Source organism: Brachycentrus maculatus, unplaced genomic scaffold, assembly GCF_059751285.1.
Source record: "Brachycentrus maculatus isolate JH-2025_06_01 unplaced genomic scaffold, ASM5975128v1 h1tg000059l, whole genome shotgun sequence".
Lineage (NCBI taxonomy): Eukaryota > Metazoa > Arthropoda > Insecta > Trichoptera > Brachycentridae > Brachycentrus > Brachycentrus maculatus.
The window spans coordinates 949,602-969,331 of NW_028280813.1; the positions used below are offsets into that span (position 1 = coordinate 949,602).

The window sequence follows — 19,730 nt, forward strand, 5'->3', positions numbered from 1 at the left end:
ATGGATGTGAAGGAGTCGAGGAGTGTATGTCAGGACAGAAGAGTGTGGCGTTCCATCCTTTCTGCCTACCCCTGCGGAGAAACGGCGTGATGGTAGTAGAAGTAGTAGTAGTAGTAGACAGAAGGCTGAAAAAGAGTTCTTCATATCGCTCACTCCTTTCAAGAACGTCATAAATCAAAAATCGTCAATTTTCAGTTGTGCATGTTTTCGGAATGCCCAAAAAATGTACTATATCCCAGCAAAAGAGGCATATTTTTAACTTAATATTTACCCGCTACAGGGCAGAAAATGTTGTTTTTGCATTTTTAAGAAAAGGTATTGTTTAATTATTTTTTTAAATACATTAAATATTTTTCAAATGGAGAAAAAACCTTCAGGTTTTACCTTAAAAGATCTGTTGCACAGCAAAAAGTTCAATAATAAAAATAATAAAACCCTTATCCGTACCCCAATGGTGCATAGGGCACTGCTTCATATAAACGCAGTGTTATCTTGATCGTTTACACATGAAGGAAAGGTGATCAGCCCTCCGCTTCAGGTACCAGTCCAGGGTAATGTTGAATAAATATTACAGTGAAAAAATCACTTATATTTATTTGACCCCCCCCCTGGGAATCGAACCCGAGACCTCTAGAACGGTAGCCGAGCGTGCTGACCATTACGCTACGGAGGCGGACAAATGTCTTATATTATTAAACTTTAAAAACGTTCTCCTGAAATATTAAGTTTTTTGATTTGTGACGTTCTTGAAAGGAGTGAGCGATATGTGTTTCTCGGATGTAACGGGTTAAAACAGATAATGTTTTTAGGTATAAATTAAATTATTTTCACACAAACGACGTATATTTTATAATACGTAACTATACTATACAGAGTTTTGTTATCTCTGTCAAAGCTTACAAAAAAAATGGACGGCATCTTGACACTGAAACATATTTGGATTTTTTTCATTTTAATCGCATCCTCAGACGCGGTTCAAAATGGAAAAGAAGGTATTTATTTGTATGTTATTATGATATTTCTTTCCATTTCTTGCACAGATTTTGCATACTATCTTCTCACTGTCTCTCTCCAAGCTGAAGGTCAGCAATCATCGTCAATCAGCGTCCTAGTGCTGCAGCGGAGAAAATAGAAAATAGAAAATAAATCCTAGTTGGAGATAATCCAGATTTGTAGCTGATTTGTATTTGGACACACTCAAAATGTTGTGAATAAAATGAAGTCCAGTGTAGGAACAGCAAGTTTGGGTCAAGTGATGAGGAAAGCAGCAGACAGAAGAGGTAACAGGCCCCCAGGAAGACCACCTAAACGATGGAGAGACAGCTGGACTTCCACCTCCCAGGAGCAGATGAAGAAAAAGTCCAGTCTGAAGGAGAAGAAGTCCAGTCTACATACCTTTTAGATATTGTCCTTCGAGGAAGGCAGCGTGAGAATCGAACTGGGCCAGACATCGGAGAGCTCCGGTAGTCCCATAATACTGGTTGGATGGGTCTGCTGGACATTCTAGAACGATAGATAAGGAAAAGTATGTTAAAATACAGTTGGCAATCATCGTGTCCCTACAGCCGCTCTGAGCAGCGCCCCAGGTGCTGCAGCGGAGCCAGGATATACGCGGAGTCGCCGAGCCAGGATATACGCCTTCTTCCTACGCTGCGTTTACCTTCCACGCCGCCTTGTAATATAATACCTATTACTCGCTATTTCTCTCCCCTCATACAACGGCCCGAGTACTCCACGCTGAAGGTTGGCAATCATCGTGTCAGTCTGCAGCCGCTCTGAGCAGCGCCCCAGTGCTGCAGCGGAGCCAGGATATACGCGAAGTCGCCGAGCCAGGATATACGCCTTCTTCCTACGCTGGGTTTACCTTCCACGCCGCCTTGTAATATAATACCTATTACTCGCTATTTCTCTCCCCTCATACAACGGCCCGAGTACTCCACGCTGAAGGTTGGCAATCATCGTGTCAGTCTGCAGCCGCTCTGAGCAGCGCCCCAGTGCTGCAGCGGAGCCAGGATATACGCCTTCTTCCTACGCTGCGTTTACCTTCCACGCCGCCTTGTAATATAATACCTATTACTCGCTATTTCTCTCCCCTCATACAACGGCCCGAGTACTCCACGCTGAAGGTTGGCAATCATCGTGTCAGTCTGCAGCCGCTCTGAGCAGCGCCCCAGTGCTGCAGCGGAGCCAGGATATACGCCTTCTTCCTACGCTGCGTTTACCTTCCACGCCGCCTTGTAATATAATACCTATTACTCGCTATTTCTCTCCCCTCATACAACGGCCCGAGTACTCCACGCTGAAGGTTGGCAATCATCGTGTCAGTCTGCAGCCGCTCTGAGCAGCGCCCCAGTGCTGCAGCGGAGCCAGGATATACGCCTTCTTCCTACGCTGCGTTTACCTTCCACGCCGCCTTGTAATATAATACCTATTACTCGCTATTTCTCTCCCCTCATACAACGGCCCACAGCATCATTTCTTTACAGTGTCTATAACTTCTTTCGCATTTCACATGCGGCCTCAAACATCTTGGTTTGAAACTCTTTCAACTCATAATATTTTCCAGGATATACGCCGCCTTCCTCGGTATTGCTTGCCACTTTTCTCCTATGTCATGTTTATGGTCTTTGGGCACCATGGAGAAGCAGCCACAACTATTAATATGAACTTAAATGTTTTTTTAACATCTCACCTGAATTGTAGGTGATAGCTGCACATTGGAGTCCAGCGGATCCGGTACTTGCGTCCACATAAAGAACTGCCAAGCCGCACTGGATGGAGTGTATGAAGGAATCATTCCACAGGTAAGTGTACATTTATTTTGCATGACCTTATATTCTTCTTCTTCTTTATTTAGGACTATGTCCTGTTATTCTCCGGTCCGCTCCTGGGAGGTGGAAGACCAGCTGTCTCTCCATCGTTTAGGTGGTCTTCCTGAGGGTCTTTTACCTCTTCTGTAGGCTGTAATCTGACCACTCGTTTCAAACTTCCTTTTCCCATATGATTTCTCCAGAAACGTCCTCTTTCTTTTCCCCATCACACAAAATCTTTGACATCGCAGATTTTTCTTAATCCCAGGCAATAGCAACGCATTTTCCTCAAAAAATATCTGGAGGTGTATGTTGTGTTGAACAAATATGAGGCAGGGTTGACCGTAGACTTCAATAAAGCCGCCAATAATCTTGCAATGTTACCAATATTAAAATAACTCCATCGTTTCTGTAGCGGCAACTAGCCGTAACTCAAGTTCTGGCTGTTTGGCGTAACACAACCCAAAGCATTCTTATACCCGGCCTCTATCATATACAATCACAGATTTTGCTCCATCTCTTTACTTCACCGAGATATTCATAGTCCAAAGCTGCAAAATTGTATTAATTTGATACATCGCTCACTCCTTTCAACATCGTCATATATAAAAAAACTTGATTTTTCAGGAGATAGTTTTTAAAGTTTAAAAAAGTATTAAAAATAAATATCAAGCCACTAATTGAACTTTTTACTATACAACAGATCTTTTTGAATCTCCATTTGAAAAATATTTAGTATATTTAAAAAAATAATTAAACAATACCTTTTCTTAAAAATGCAAAAACAACACTTTCTGCCCTGTAGCGGGCAAATATTAAGTTAAAAATATGCTGCTTTTGCTGGGATATGGTACAGTTTCTGGGCATTCCGAAAACATGCACAACTGAAAATTGACAATGTTTTATTCATGACGTTCTTGAAAGGAGTGAGCGATATGTCAAAACAATAATATGGGTTTATTGTTGTGCTTCAGGTATGTTGGTATATAGGCACGGTGCCCGTAGTGTGCTGCACTCCGGAGCTGATCCCGAACCGGACTTGTCCGCTTCCGCCGCAAGCTGTCACCATCCAGAGAACTGGACAGAAAGCTAGGGACAGTGGGTACTTCTCAAACTAACTAAGTAGCTATCTTTATTTTAAAAAAACATTTGTTTTTAAATATTTTGAGTGTTCATTACTCAAATCATTTCAATTTAAGGAGTTGTTTTTCATATTCTTATTTTTATTAAAAAAAAAAACACCTATAATGGAGATAATCTTCTCTAATAACTTTTAAGGAACATCTGAGACATTACATTCAGTTATAGCAAATAAAAACCTATATAACCTGGCAGTGCACAACGGAGTCCCGGTTCCAACTCTAATGTATGGAAGTGAAACATGGAGTTGGCAAAAGAAGGTTGAAAGTAGACTGAATGCAGTCGAAATGCCATCTCTCAGAAGAATGTGCGATAAAACGATGTATGATAGATGTGCGAATAGTGAAATAAGGAAGGAATGCAAAGCTGAGATAAGCATTATCGATAAAATTAAGAAAGGTGCGTTGAGATGGTTTGGACATGTAGAACGAATGTGCGAGGAAAGAACGGTAAAACAAATTTATGAGGCGAATGTAATTGGAAAAAGGAGCAGAGGAAGACCGAGAAAAACATGGCACGATCAGGTATGCCAAATACTCGAAAGTGGTCAGGTTAGGAGTCGTAACAATCGACGGGTATGTATGAGGAGATGCATGAACGTGGAACAGGCGAAGAATGTTTGCAAGGACAGAGTGGTGTGGCGCTCTATTCTCTCTGCCTACCCCTGCGGGGAAGCGGCGTGATGGTTAGTTAGTTAGTTAGTTCTAAGAAATTACTATCTATCATTATAATCCTAACTGTCCATCAACTGATCAATCAGTCTCGATAAAGAAGCGGTTAGCTCGGAAACCGGTAGACATTATAATTAAGATATAATAAAATATTTATAGTGATTTTAAAACAAAGTTACATTTTAATTAAAATATGAATTTATTGCATTTGCAGAATGCATCGAGCTGGCCAACTCGGTGTACCCGTGCGAGGGCAGCGCTGTGCCGACGCAAGCCGCCTGTCAGATAGATGTCGGCAGCGGGCAATTTGCCTCTCCACACGAGTTCCCTTTCTTGGTAAGTGAATATCACTTTTTGGTCCTCAATTGCAAATAAAAATATATTTAACATGTCATCCCACAAAGTCAATGTCAAACCAATAAACAAAATGAATTTAATTCATATTTGCAGCACTAACTTTGTGATTTTCCATTTTATAATTAAAATGTAACTTTGTTTTATAATACAACATTTTGAGTGTGTCCAAATACTTCACAAAATCTGGATTATCTCCAATTACAGGGGTTATTTTCATATTATTTTTTTGACATCTCATCAAAGATGAAGAAGAATATGGAAGTCTGGGCATTTACGGGGCTGACGACCGTCATAGGCTGGTTTAAGTGATCACCTTATAATATAAATAAATATATAATAAGTATTTGAGTAGTGTGGTTGTCAATAATGGGTAGAATTGGTGAATGCTACACGTGTGTAAAGTGATCACTTAAACCAGCCTATGACGGTCGTCAGCCCCGTAAATGCCCAGACTTCCATATTCTTCTTCATCTTTGATGAGATGTCAAAAAAATAATATGAAAATAACCCCTGTAATTGGAGATAATCCAGATTTTGTGAACAAGTATTTGGACACACTCAAAATGTTGTATTATAAAGTGATTATTATATTAAGTGATAACTTTACACGCGTGTAACATTCACCAATTCTACCCATTATTGACAACCACACTACTCAAATTCTTGGAAGTTCTATATATATGAACCAATTTAGAAACATTGTTCTGGAATCGCTAGAACTTTACTAAAGACATCTATTGGTGTGATGAAAACAAGCTTTTTATTGAGCAGAACGTTCTGGAAGTTCGATTCCCAGGGGGGTCAAATATGTCAAATGTGTTTTTTTTTCACTCTAATATTTATTCAATATTACCCTGGACTGGTACCTGAAGCACAGGGCTAACTTCTATATAAATGAACCAATTAAAAAACCTTGTTCTTGAATCACTAAAGACATCTATTGGTGAGATGAAAACAAGCTTTTTATTGAGCAGAACGTTCTGGAAGTTCGATTCCCAGGAGGGTCAAATAAATATGTGTTTTTTTTCACTCTAATATTTATTCAATATTACCCTGGACTGGTACCTGAAGCGCAGGGCTAAGTTCTATATAAATGAACCAATTAAAAAACCTTGTTCTTGAATCACTAGAACTTCACTAAAGACATCTATTGGTGAGATGAAAATAAGCTTTTTATTGAACAGAACGTTCTGGAAGTTCGATCCCAGGGGGGTCAAATAAATATGTGTTTTTTTTCACTCTAGTATTTATTCAATATTACCCTGGACTGGTACCTGAAGCGCAGGGCTAAGTTCTATATAAATGAACCAATCAAAAAACATTGTTCTTGAATCACTAGAACTTCACTAGAGACATCTATTGGTGAGTTGTAAATGTATTGTTTTATAATCACTATAATTATTTTATTATAACTTAATTATAATGTCTACCGGTTTCCAAGCTAACCGCTTCTTTATCAAGACTGATCAATCAGTTGATGGACAGTTAGGATTCTAATGATAGATAGTAATGTCTCAGAACTAACTAACTAACTAACCATCACGCCGCTTCCCGCAGGGGTAGGCAGGAGGATAGAGCGCCACACCACTCTGTCCTTGCAAACATTCTTCGCCTCTTCCACGTTCATGCATCTCCTCATACATACCCGCCGATTGTTACGACTCCTAACCTGACCACTTTCAAGTATTTGGCATACCTGATCGTGCCATGTTTTTCTCGGTCTTTCTCTGCTTCTTTTCTTGTATAATTTATATAATTATAAGTTGTTTGTAATAATTGTTGCCTATAAGCCATGGAATGCCCCGACTTCCATCTTCTTTCACATAAAAATAATAAAAGCTGCATCCCAATCAAGACGAAGAAGAATCTTTACATATCGCTTAATCCTTTTAACAAATCCATGTATAAAAAATTGTCAATTTTCAGTTGTGCATGTTTTCGGAATGCCCAGAAAATGCACTATATCCCAGCGAAAGAGGCATATTTTTAACTTAATATTTACCCGCTACAGAGCAGAAAGCGTTGTTTTTGCATTTTGAAGAAAAGGTATTGTTTAATTATTTTTTTTAAATATACTAAATATTTTTCAAATGGACAAAAACAGTCAGGTTTTACCTAAAAAAATCTGTTGCACATTATAATGTTCAATAAGTGGCTTGATATCAATTTAATACATTGTATTATATTTTTAAACTTTAAAAACGTTCTCCTGAAAAATCAAGTTTTTTGATATATGACGTTGTTGAAAGGAGTGAGTGATATAAGTGATTTTTACTAATATTTATTTTTCTGGACTGGTACCTGAAGCGGAAGGCTGATCACCTTTCCTTCATGTGTTAACAATCAAGAAAACACTGCGTTTATGTATATTTCTTGATTGTTAACACATGAAGGAAAGGTGATCAGCCTTCCGCTTCAGGTACCAGTCCAGAAAAATAAATATTAGTAAAAATCACTTATATCACTCACTCCTTTCAACAACGTCATATATCAAAATACTTGATTTTTCAGGAGAACGTTTTTAAAGTTTAAAAATATAATACAATGTATTAAATTGATATCAAGCCACTTATTGAACATTATAATGTGCAACAGATCTTTTAAGGTAAAACCTGACTGTTTTTTCTCTATTTGAAAAATATTAAGTATATTTAATATATATATATTTAATTTATGATGCAGTGCCCTATGCACCATTGGGGTGCGGATAAGGTAAAGTTTTTTGATTTATGTCGTTGTTGAAAGGAGTGAATGATAAGCCCCTCATATTTAATGACTGATTTTAAAGTATATATATATATAACGTGATAATATTTTTCTTTGTAAATTGGGTGTAAATAATATGTAAAGTGGGTGTATAATAATAAAATAAACAATGTGTTTACAACATTTTGAGTGTGTCCAAATACTTGTTCACAAAATCTAATATAAGAGTTTCTGCTTAATAAAAAGCTTCTTTACATCTCACCAATAGATGTCTCTAGTGAAGTTCTAGTGATTCATGAACAAGGTTTCTAAATTGGTTCATATATATAGAACTTCCAAGAATTTGAGTAGTGTGGTTGTCAATAATGGGTAGAATTGGTGAATGTTACACGTGTGTAAAGTGATGACTTAAACCAGCCTATGACGGTCGTAAGCCCCGTAAATGCCCAGACTTCCATATTCTTCTTCATCTTTGATGAGATGTCAAAAAATAATATAAACAATGTGTTGCTTTGTAATTAAAGTTTATAATTAAAGTTTATTCTTAATTAATCTTTACAATATTTTTCTATCTATCTATCTATCTGATTCTGACAGTTCACAATATTATATTTTTTCTATCTGATGTCTTTTGTTTTATTCAGCGCGACGCATGCGACATCTGGTGGTAGATCTGTTTTATGTAGGTCCTATATGTAAGTACTTAATAAAATGTATAGGTAGGTACCTGGGTATTTTATTACAATAATATTTATTGATGTAATAAGTAAATGCTTTAGGTCCATTTAGGTTTCGGAAGAGTTGGAACTACTTGGAGTTGCTCAGGGACTCTGATATCTGAGCGATGGGTCATGTCCACGTGGCATTGCCGAGCAGCTGACCTCTCCAATGCTCAAATACTTCCAGTCGAATCGTAAGAATGTCTTATGTATTGATTTATACAAGAACAGAGTTTATATTGTACCCTTTGGGGAAAGCGTGCCCAGTGCAGTTGGTGAAGTAGTGGAGTGATGTGCACTCTACTGTTTGGTAGACCCGTGTATATACTGCTACATAATAACCATATTATGCATTGATTTACACACGAGCAGACAGAGTTTATACTGCAGCCTTTGGGGAAAGCGTGCCCAGTGCAGTTGGTGAAGTAGTGGAGTGATTGCAACTCTACTGTTTGGTAGACCCGTGTTTATACTGCTACATAATAACCATATCTTTAATTTATTTATTGAACGGCTGATACCTTTAACTCTTTCTGGCCCGTATGATTCTAGTAGGCAGCTCCGTGGGCCACAATGTCTGGCCCGGCGCAGGTATAACTTTAATCACTGATTTCTCTATCACCCTAGTATATTCTACCAACAAATATTTCAGATAAATACAGTTAATCTTAATTAACATGGTCATAAGAATTGCCAGACAGAGTGTCCCAAAATTAGGGGATCAAAATATTTATTTCAATGGTAGAAAAATGACGCATTTTTTAAAATCAGAGTAGCTGATCAGTTATGAGAAAAAATGGTCAGAGTGGAAAGGGTTAACATAATACATGCATACAGTATCAATTATAAAAATACACTAATGAATACACTAAAAGAGAAACAAAAATCATAAAATAATAATAAAATAACAAATAGTAAGCACTGGTCAATACACATCTCCTTCACACACTATCAGCGAGCAGCGAGAGAGAGTGAAACACAACGTTTACATTTATCCATTATATAATAACATGGAGAAGAAATGCTGAGAAAGTACAGACTGCATTAATATACACATGAGCAGACGGAGTTTATACTGTACCCTTTGGGGAAAGCGTGCCCAGTACAGTTGGTGAAGTAGTGCACTGATTGCAACTCTACTGTATGGTAGACCCGTGTATATACTGCTACATAATAACCATATTATGCATTGATTTACACACGAGCAGACAGAGTTTATACTGCAGCCTTTGGGGAAAGCGTGCCCAGTGCAGTTGGTGAAGTAGTGGAGTGATTGCAACTCTACTGTTTGGTAGACCCGTGTATATACTGCTACATAATAACCATATTATGCATTGATTTACACACGAGCAGACAGAGTTTATACTGTACCCTTTGGGGAAAGCGTGCCCAGTGCAGCTGGTGAAGTAGTGGAGTGATTGCAACTCTACTGTTTGGTAGACCCGTGTATATACTGCTACATAATAACCATATTATGCATTGATTTACACACGAGCAGACAGAGTTTATACTGTACCCTTTGGGGAAAGCGTGCCCAGTGCAGTTGGTGAAGTAGCGGAGTCAGTCACTCTACTGTTTGGTAGACCCGTGTATATACTGCTACATAATAACCATATAATGCATTGATTTACACACGAGCAGACAGAGTTTATACTGCAGCCTTTGGGGAAAGCGTGCCCAGTGCAGTTGGTGAAGTAGTGGAGTGATTGCAACTCTACTGTTTGGTAGACCCGTGTATATACTGCTACATAATAACCATATTATGCATTGATTTACACACGAGCAGACGGAGTTTATACTGTACCCTTTGGGGAAAGCGTGCCCAGTGCAGTTGGTGAAGTAGTGGAGTGATTGCGACTCTACTGTTTGGTAGACCCGTGTATATACTGCTACATAATAACCATATTATGCATTGATTTACACACGAGCAGACAGAGTTTATACTGCACCCTTTGGGGAAAGCGTGCCCAGTGCAGTTGGTGAAGTAGTGGAGTGATTGCAACTCTACTGTTTGGTAGACCCGTGTATATACCGCTACATAATAACCATATTATGCATTGATTTACACACGAGGAGACAGATTTTATACTGTACCCTTTGGGGAAAGCGTGCCCAGTGCAGTTGGTGAAGTAGTGGAGTGATTGCAACTCTACTGTTTGGTAGACCCGTGTATATACTGCTACATAATAACCATATTATGCATTGATTTACACACGAGCAGACGGAGTTTATACTGCGCCCTTTGGGGAAAGCGTGCCCAGTGCAGCTGGTGAAGTAGTGGAGTGATGGATACTACAAACGCTAATTGATGGGTGGTATCAACAAGCAGATTCTTGGGAATGATCTTAACCCACGATAATTAAACTATATTTGTAGATACATAGTAACTAAACTTTCGTCAGGCAGACTACTCAATTAAAAATATTAAAATTATCAAACATATTTATCAAAAATAGAAACTGGTTACTTGGTACTTAACTTTGGTTTATTAGGAATGAATGTAAGAGACATTTAACTATAAATCACTATTCTGCACAGCTCATATATATCGCTCACTCCTTTCAATAACGTCATATACAAAAAAACGTCAATTTTCAGCTGTGCATGTTTTCGGAATGCCAAGAAAATGTACTATATCCCAGCAAAAGCGGCATATTTTTAACTTAATATTTACCCGCTACAGGGCAGAAAGTGTTGTTTTTGCATTTCGAAGAAAAGGTATTGTTTAATTTTTTTTTTTTAAATATACTAAATATTTTTCAAATGGAGGAAAAATATTCAGGTTTTACATAAAAGATCTGTTGCACAGTAAAAAGTTCAATAAGTGGCTTGATATTTATTTTTAATACATTGTATTATAATTTTAAACTATAAAAACGATCTCCTGAAAAATCAACTTTTTTGATATTTGACGTTGTTGAAAGGAGTGAGCGATTTTTGTATTACATACTACATATGTTACTACATATATTACTACATATGTTACGTTGCTGAAAACGGTTCTAGATTATCGAATAACCATTTTTCTGTATAATTATGAAATATTTTCAGCGTTCCTACTCACGCCAAGGTCGGAGGAAGTGACGTAGCCAGTTTTTCTAACCCCGCCAATCTCTATAGCATTATCCGAGCAGTGAACCATCCGCAAGGTAACAAGGGCACACTCTACGACGACATCCAGCTGCTGCAGCTCGACAGGGAGTAAGTGCTTGCTGCAATCATACACCAAGTCTCTCCTGGTCCTACTCTCCCGGCTATATGATCAAACCATCCTCTATACATGGCCACACTATCTCATAGACCCTTGATCTTCCCAACTATACCCGCCTCAGCTGCACATATATACCTTCTGATTCCTCCACTCCTGGCCCTGGCATACAGTCCTAGCTTCTAGCCATACATGCTATGTAGACTCTCGGGCCTACTCTCCCATATATACTGCTCCAACCATTCTCTATACATGATCACACCATCTAATACACCCTTGATCTTGCCAACTATACCTGCCTCAGCTGCACATATATACCTCCTGACTCCTCCACTCCTGACCCTGGCATACAGTCCTAGCTTCTAGCCATACATGCTATGTAGACTCTCGGGCCTACTCTCCCATATATACTGCTCCAACCATTCTCTATACATGATCACACCATCTAATACACCCTTGATCTTCCCAACTATACCTGCCTCAGCTGCACATATATACCTCCTGACTCCTCCACTCCTGACCCTGGCATACAGTCCTAGCTTCTAGCCATACATGCTATGTAGACTCTCGGGCCTACTCTCCCATATATACTGCTCCAACCATTCTCTATACATGATCACACCATCTAATACACCCTTGATCTTGCCAACTATACCTGCCTCAGCTGCACATATATACCTCCTGACTCCTCCACTCCTGGCCCTGGCATACAGTCCTAGCTTCTAGCCATACATGCTATGTAGACTCTCGGGCCTACTCTCCCATATATACTGCTCCAACCATTCTCTATACATGATCACACCATCTAATACACCCTTGATCTTCCCAACTATACCTGCCTCAGCTGCACATATATACCTCCTGACTCCTCCACTCCTGACCCTGGCATACAGTCCTAGCTTCTAGCCATACATGCTATGTAGACTCTCGGGCCTACTCTCCCATATATACTGCTCCAACCATTCTCTATACATGATCACACCATCTAATACACCCTTGATCTTGCCAACTATACCTGCCTCAGCTGCACATATATACCTTCTGACTTCTATGTTTGTACTAAATATTGACCTTCGTCTTGACTTGTTTTAGTGTCATATTTTCGAGCACTGTACGACCTGCCTGCCTTCATACGGATGAACTGCCTCCACAGGGAACCAAGCTCTATGGACCTCGATTTAACAAGGAAACAACTAACGCTAATGCAATGAAAATTTTAAAGGTAGATACTTTTATCTGCGTTATTATCCTTTCCCTCCCGGTGATATGTATTTACTACAACAGGACTTTAAAAATAAAAAAAATAAAAAAATACAGCCCTTATCTGCAACCTAATGATGCATAAGGCACTGTGTCATATAAACGCAGTGTTATCTTGATCGTTTACACATGAAGGAAAGGTGATGAACCCTCCGCTTCAGGTACCAGTCCATGGTAATATTTAATAAATATTACAGTGGAAAAATCACTTATATTTATTTTATGTGTGTATATATATATATATATATATATATATATATATATATATATATATATATATATATATATATATATATATGCATATATATAAATATATATATATATATATATATATATATATATATATATATATATATATATATATATATATATATATATATATATATATATATATATATATATATATATATATATATATATATAAATATATATATATATATATATGTCCGCCTCCGTGGTGTAATGGTCAGCGTGTTTAGCTCTAGGTCCCGGGTTCAATTCCCAGGGGGGGCGAAAATAAATATTAGTGATTTTACACTGTAATATTTATTTAATATTACCCTGGACTGGTTCCTGAAGCGCAAGAGTGATCACCTAGCCTTCATGTAAGTAACGATCAAGATAACACTGCGTCAATTCGATGCAGTGCCCTATGCACCATTGGGTGTGTGGATAAGGGTTATAATATAACTAACACAAATATTTCAATTTCATACTATTTCTGTGAGCCTGAGCGGCTCCTTATTAGAAATAGGTATCAAATTGCGGTAGAGTGGGTTCCAACCGAGAAACTCTGACTTAAGAGTCCGCGACACTAACCACGGGACCACAACCCGACACCCAATATAAAATATAAAAGATATGATCTCATTTTCGTATTCCTCCGTAGTTACGTATTACATAAAAGTATTATACAGTAGAGTCTCGATTATTCGTCATAAAAAGGCCACGGCAAAGGTCAGATAACATGGAGAATGATAAGAACGACATGTGGCTCACTCCTTTCAACAACGTCATTTATAAAAAAACTTGATTTTTCAGGAGATGGTTTTTAAAGTTTAAAAATATAACAAAATGTATTAAAAATAAATATCAAGCCGCTTATTGAACTTTTTACTGTGCAACAGATCTTTTTAGGTAAAACCTGAAAGTCTTTTCTCCCTTTGAAAAATATTAAGTATATTTAAAAAAATAATTAAACAATTCTCTTTCAAATGCAAAAACAACACTTTCTGCCCTGTAGCGGGTAAATATTAAGTTAAAAATATGCCGCTTTTGCTGGGATATAGTAAATTTTCTGGGCATTCCGAAAACATGCAAAACTGAAAATTTATGATTTTTAATATGTGACGTTGTTGAAAGTAGTGAGCGAAAACTTTTTAAATATGTCCATGTAAGCTTTTTTTCATCTCACCAATAGATAAAGGTCTCTAGTGAAGTACTAATTATTCAAGAACAATATATGTATATATATATATATATATATATATGTATATATATATATATATATATATATATATATATATATATATATATATATATATATATATATATATATATATATATATATATATATATATATATATATATATATATATATATATATATATATATATAGCTTTGAGAACAGGTGTTTGCGGAGAATCTTAGGCGTGCGGTGGTTTGACTTTGTGAGGAATGAAGAGATAAGGCGTAGGACGCAGCAAATCTTGGTCACAACTGTCGTCAAAAAAAGGCGATTCAGTTGGCTTGGCCATGTACTCCGCATGCCTCCTGAGAGCCGCCATCAAGCTTGCCTCTTTTACAAGGCATCAGGTTCGCGTCGCCCAGGACGACCACTGCTGACAATTCGTCGGCAGTTCTCGTCAGAACTTCGGGACGCGGATCTGACTTGGGAGGATGCAAGGGAGCTGGCAGCCGACAGAAAAGCCTGGAGACAGTTTGTGGACTCCATATGCTCCACCTAGGGAGCGGATATGGTTATTAATATATATATATATATATATATATATATATATATATATATATATATATATATATATATATATATATATATATATATATATATATATACACCCCTGGACAAAAAAATTTACGAGTCCTCAAAAAAACTAAAATTGACACATAATGAATTATTCTTGAAATTTAATTAGTTTTTTTTGTATTGTTTTACATATGTGATGACTACTCGTTACTTCAAGGTTAAAATGAAAGATCTTACTCATGAATTGTACTTAGAAATTGCCATTATATACCAGGTATCAGATTATCCGAACCTTAGAGACCCATAACGGTTCATTTATGGTCGAGTGTTTGTGATGGAGTAATAAAAGACATGTAATTTTTTTATTCATATTTAAGAAGAAGGTTCTAATCGCTTTATTTTAAATTAAGGTATTTTACATTTAAACATATTTATAACATTTAAAAATATTTAATACTTAGTGAATTCACCTTTATTTTTTATAACATGTAAAATTCTATTATTTAACGAAGCGTAAAGCGAATCTTAAATTTCTGATGTTATTTCTTCTTCCTAAATTTGAATCAAGTTATTTTTTAATTCCTCAATGTTTTTTTATTTTTTTTTCCCAACTTTTTTATTCATAATCGCCCATAAATTTTCTATCGGGTTCAAATCAGGACTATTCCCGGGCCACGTCAACGATTTTAAGCCAATTTTATCCTTGTATTCAATGATCTGTAAGAAAAACAATAAATTATTTATCAAGTGGTCTACAAAGTGCATTAAAAAATAAATATTTGTACTCACAGTGCGGGCTCTATGGCACGGCGCCAAATCGTCCTGAAAAATCGGGTCCGCGGTATACTGCGTAATGTCCTCGATTGTTGGAATAAGATGGTTTTTCAGCACTTTTTTGTACTGGATGGCATTCATCGTACCCTGTATAAAATTTAAAGGTCCCAAACCGTACGCTGTCATGCACCCCCAAATCATGACGTAGGGTGAATGTTTAACGGTTCGAGGGACGCACGACGGATGGTATTTTTCCCCAAGTTTTCGTCGAACTATCTTTATGCCGTCTGGACCAAAAAGGTTGAATTTTGATTCATCGGAGAAAATAACATTTTGCCAATCCTCCAAGGTCCAATTCTGGTGCTCTTTCGCCCAATCCAGTCTAGCCTTCTGCATTTTGTTCGTCAGTAATGGTTTCTTTGCGGGACTTCGTGCTTGGAAACCATGCTCCAACTGCCGCCTGAACACTGTTTTTACTTAAAATGTTGATTAGCTAGTAGACTGCACCTCTGCGTGTATTTTAAGTGCCATTAAAAATCGATCGCGCATAACAATTTTTTTTATTAAGCGATCATCTCGGGCAGATGTCGCGCGCCCCCATCCGCTTCCTTTTTTCCGTTCTATGGATCCAGTTTGTTGGAATTTTTTAAATAAAAACCTCACTGCACCTTCTGAATACCCAACTCGACGAGATATTTTACAATTAGATATGTTTTGTTGCGACAGTGTGATTATTTTGGATTTTATCGCTATCGACATTTGCTTTGCACTTTCCATGATTATTGTGTTATGTTCCCTCAAAAGCGGGTAAAACAAAATTGTTGAGACATTTTAAAATGTAAATATTGTAGAAAGGTGACACAAAGTGTCTTTAATTTATTGAACAAAAGAAAGAGGTATCGATAAAGGATTTCTTAGAAAAAGAGTTCAGTAAAGTCAAGGCGTGCGGTAGCAAGTAAACTCGTAAATTTTTTTGTCCTGCGGTGTATATATATATATATATATATATATATATATATATATATATATATATATATATATATATATATATATATATATATATATATATATATATATATATATATATATATATATATATATATATATATATATATATATATATAGTGTGGTTGTCAATAATGGGTAGAATTGGTGAATGTTACACGTGTGTAAAGTGATGAAACCACTTAAACCAGCTTATGACGGTCGTCAGCCCCGTAAAGGCCCAGACTTCCATATTCCTCTTCATCTTTGATGAGCTGTCTGATATTGTGATTTGCTGCTTTGCTGAGAGGTGTGCTTTCTTGTGGCATGTTGTGGGTGTTATTTAAATTCAGGTCATATTTCCAGATAGAGGTTGTCATAGCGCAAATACCGGCTGATTCACCATCCTGTTACTCCAGAACAAGGACGACTTTTTATCCAAATTATTTGCACAATGAAACACAGTTCTGCGCGAGATTGGTTACAGGAGAACTGGGGAGATGTCAGGTATTAAATTGCAACTTACTTAAAACATATCCACTTGGTTCTTCCCAAGAAAGAACACTTTCCTTTCCTCGCCATAACTGATCATTCTTCAGTTATTCCTTCTCTGTCCAAGCGGCCAGACTATGGAATGAATTACCTCTCCGCGTGAACAAACGCACCTTCTCTAATAACTTTCAAGAAACGTCCGAGACATTACTATCTATCATCAGGATCCTAACTGTCCATCAAACCTCCTCCCTCTACCTCCTTCCCCAAACTCCATTCTTCCTTTGCCTTCCTTATTATCATCTTTTGTAATTTATGTCAATTTCCTCTAGATAACCTTCGAGGAAGATCCATTTCTATTGCCTGGTAAACTATTGTACATCCCTCACTCCTTTCAACAACGTCACATATCAAAAGACTTGATTTTTCAGGAGATCATTTTTAAAGATTAAAAATATAATAAAATGTATTAAAAATAAATATCAAGCCACTTATTGAACTTTTTACTTTGCAACAGATCTTTTTAGGTAAAACCTGAATGTTTTTTCTCAATTTGAAAAATATTTAGTAAATTTAAAAAAATAATTAAACAATACCTTTTCTTCAAAACGCAAAAACAAAAGTTTCTGCCCTGTAGCGGATAAATATTAAATTAAAAATATGCCTCTTTTGCTGGGATATAGTACATTTTTTTGGAGGAGGGCTAATCACCTTTCCTTCGTGTATAAACGATCAAGTTAACACTGCGTTTATATGGCAGTGCCCTATGCACCATTTTGGGTGCGAATAAGGGTTTTATATTATATTAGTTCCCATAGATTTCAATAAGAATGTTATCGATAGTCTTGTGATTTTTCATATTAATTTATTAGCCAATAATCCAACATCGTGACAATGAAAGCCTGTACACATCGCTCACTCCTTTCAAGAACGTCATAAATCAAAAATCGTCAATTTTCAGTTGCGCATGTTTTCGGAATGCCCAGAAAATGTACTATATCCCAGCGAAGAGGCATATTTTTAACTTGATATTTACCCGCTACAGAGCAGAGTGTTGTTTTTGCATTTTGAAGAAAAGGTATTGTTTAATTATTTTTTTAAATATACTAAATATTTTTCAAATGGAGAAAAAACCTTCAGGTTTTACCTAAAAAGATCTGTTGCACAGTAAAAAGTTCAATAAGTGGCTTGATATTTATTTTTAATACAATGTATTATATTTTTACACTTAAAAAACGTTCTCTTGAAAAATCAAGTTTTTTGATTTATGACGTTTTTGAAAGGAATGAGCGACATCTAAAAAAAAAATTGCCCAGTAAATAATCAGACATTTTTTTTAGCACCAGTCTGGAGCTCCCGTGGTCATGACCAACTCGGATAAAGTGGACTGCACCTACTCCGTGGTCGGCGTCGTGTCGTTGACCATCAGTTGCTTTGTTGGAGCAATCGGGTATCCGATTAACAGGGTGGCTGGATACGTCCCGTGGATCGAGAGTGTGGTGTGGCCGTAGGAACATCTCGGCTGTCCAAACTTAAAACACAGTAAGGTACATTTTTTTGTCTAAAATTGTAAAAAAACGTACTACAAAAATAATGTCCCTTACTGTGTTTTAAGTTTGGACAGACGATCTAGCCACACGTGCTCCAACAGCAATAAATATAAACTTATATTTATTTTTGACGTCAAAGATGAAGACAGGCGCCGTGGGCTGCAGGGAGCTCAGAGGGGCTCGCGCGAGCCTCTTGTTAAATTTGACTTGGGCCGGCGAGCCCCTTGTTAAATTAAGAGAAATAAATATTTTTTGAATAATAAAAATAGTATGTCATATCTATAATTTGTCATTTGATGTGCATAAATTGTATTTTATTTATATATATATATATATATATATATATATATATATATATATATATATATATATATATACATATACATGATTCAAATGTTATTATGTTATAAATAAAAATGTAAATATATTAAATGAATAAAAAAAAAAATATATATATATATATATATATATAATAATAAAACCCTTATCCGCACCCCAATGGTGCATAGGGCACTGTGTCATATAAACGCAGTGCTACCTTGATCGTTTACACATGAAGGAAAGGTGATCAGCCCTCCGCTTCAGGTACCAGTCCATGGTAATATTGAATAAATATTACAGTGAAAAAATCACTTATATTTATTTTACCCCCCTTGGGAATCGAACCCGGGACCTCCAGAACGGTAGCCGAGCGTGCTGACCATTACACTACGGAGGCGGACAATATATATAAGTATATATATATATATTTTTTTATTTTATTTATTTATTTATTTTTCTTCATAACTCTTATCCGCACCTAATGGTGCATAGGGCACTGCATCAAATTAACGCAGTGTTATCTTGATCATTACTTACATGACGGCAAGGTGATCACTCTTGCGCTTCAGGAACCAGTCCAGGGTAATATCAAATAAATATTACGGTGTTAAATTGCTAATATTTATTTTCACCTCCACCCCTGGGAATCGAACCCGGGACCTCCAGCACGGTAGCTAAACACGCTGACCATTACACCACGGAGGCGGACAAATATATTTTAAGTATAAAAATCGGGTTATGGGGATAATTAAAA

The 19,730-nt window shown here is 36.8% G+C and overlaps 1 protein-coding gene across 1 annotated transcript; it reads left to right on the forward strand.

The window, feature by feature from the left end:
* The first annotated feature begins 840 nt into the window (after window positions 1–840).
* On the forward strand, window positions 841–18,937 carry LOC148311713 (trypsin 5G1-like). The gene is made up of 9 exons (XM_088256188.1): window positions 841–992; window positions 2,704–2,804; window positions 3,785–3,908; window positions 4,836–4,957; window positions 8,464–8,597; window positions 11,455–11,604; window positions 12,704–12,833; window positions 16,980–17,120; window positions 18,446–18,937. The coding sequence occupies exons 1-9, from the start codon at window positions 908–910 to the stop codon at window positions 18,614–18,616; spliced, it is 1,158 nt and encodes a 385-aa protein (XP_088112314.1). The 5' UTR covers window positions 841–907; the 3' UTR covers window positions 18,617–18,937.
* The last annotated feature ends 793 nt before the right edge of the window (window positions 18,938–19,730 follow it).

What these genes read in the sequence shown, in the direction of transcription:
- LOC148311713 (XM_088256188.1), top strand. Translation starts at nt 908, where the DNA reads ATGGACGGCATCTTGACACTGAAACATATTTGGATTTTTTTCATTTTA. An exon ending in GGTTCAAAATGGAAAAGAAG is followed by an intron (nt 993 to 2,703) that starts GTATTTATTTGT and finishes CCTGAATTGTAG; the next exon opens with GTGATAGCTGCACATTGGAG. An exon ending in GAGAACTGGGGAGATGTCAG is followed by an intron (nt 17,121 to 18,445) that starts GTATTAAATTGC and finishes CATTTTTTTTAG; the next exon opens with CACCAGTCTGGAGCTCCCGT.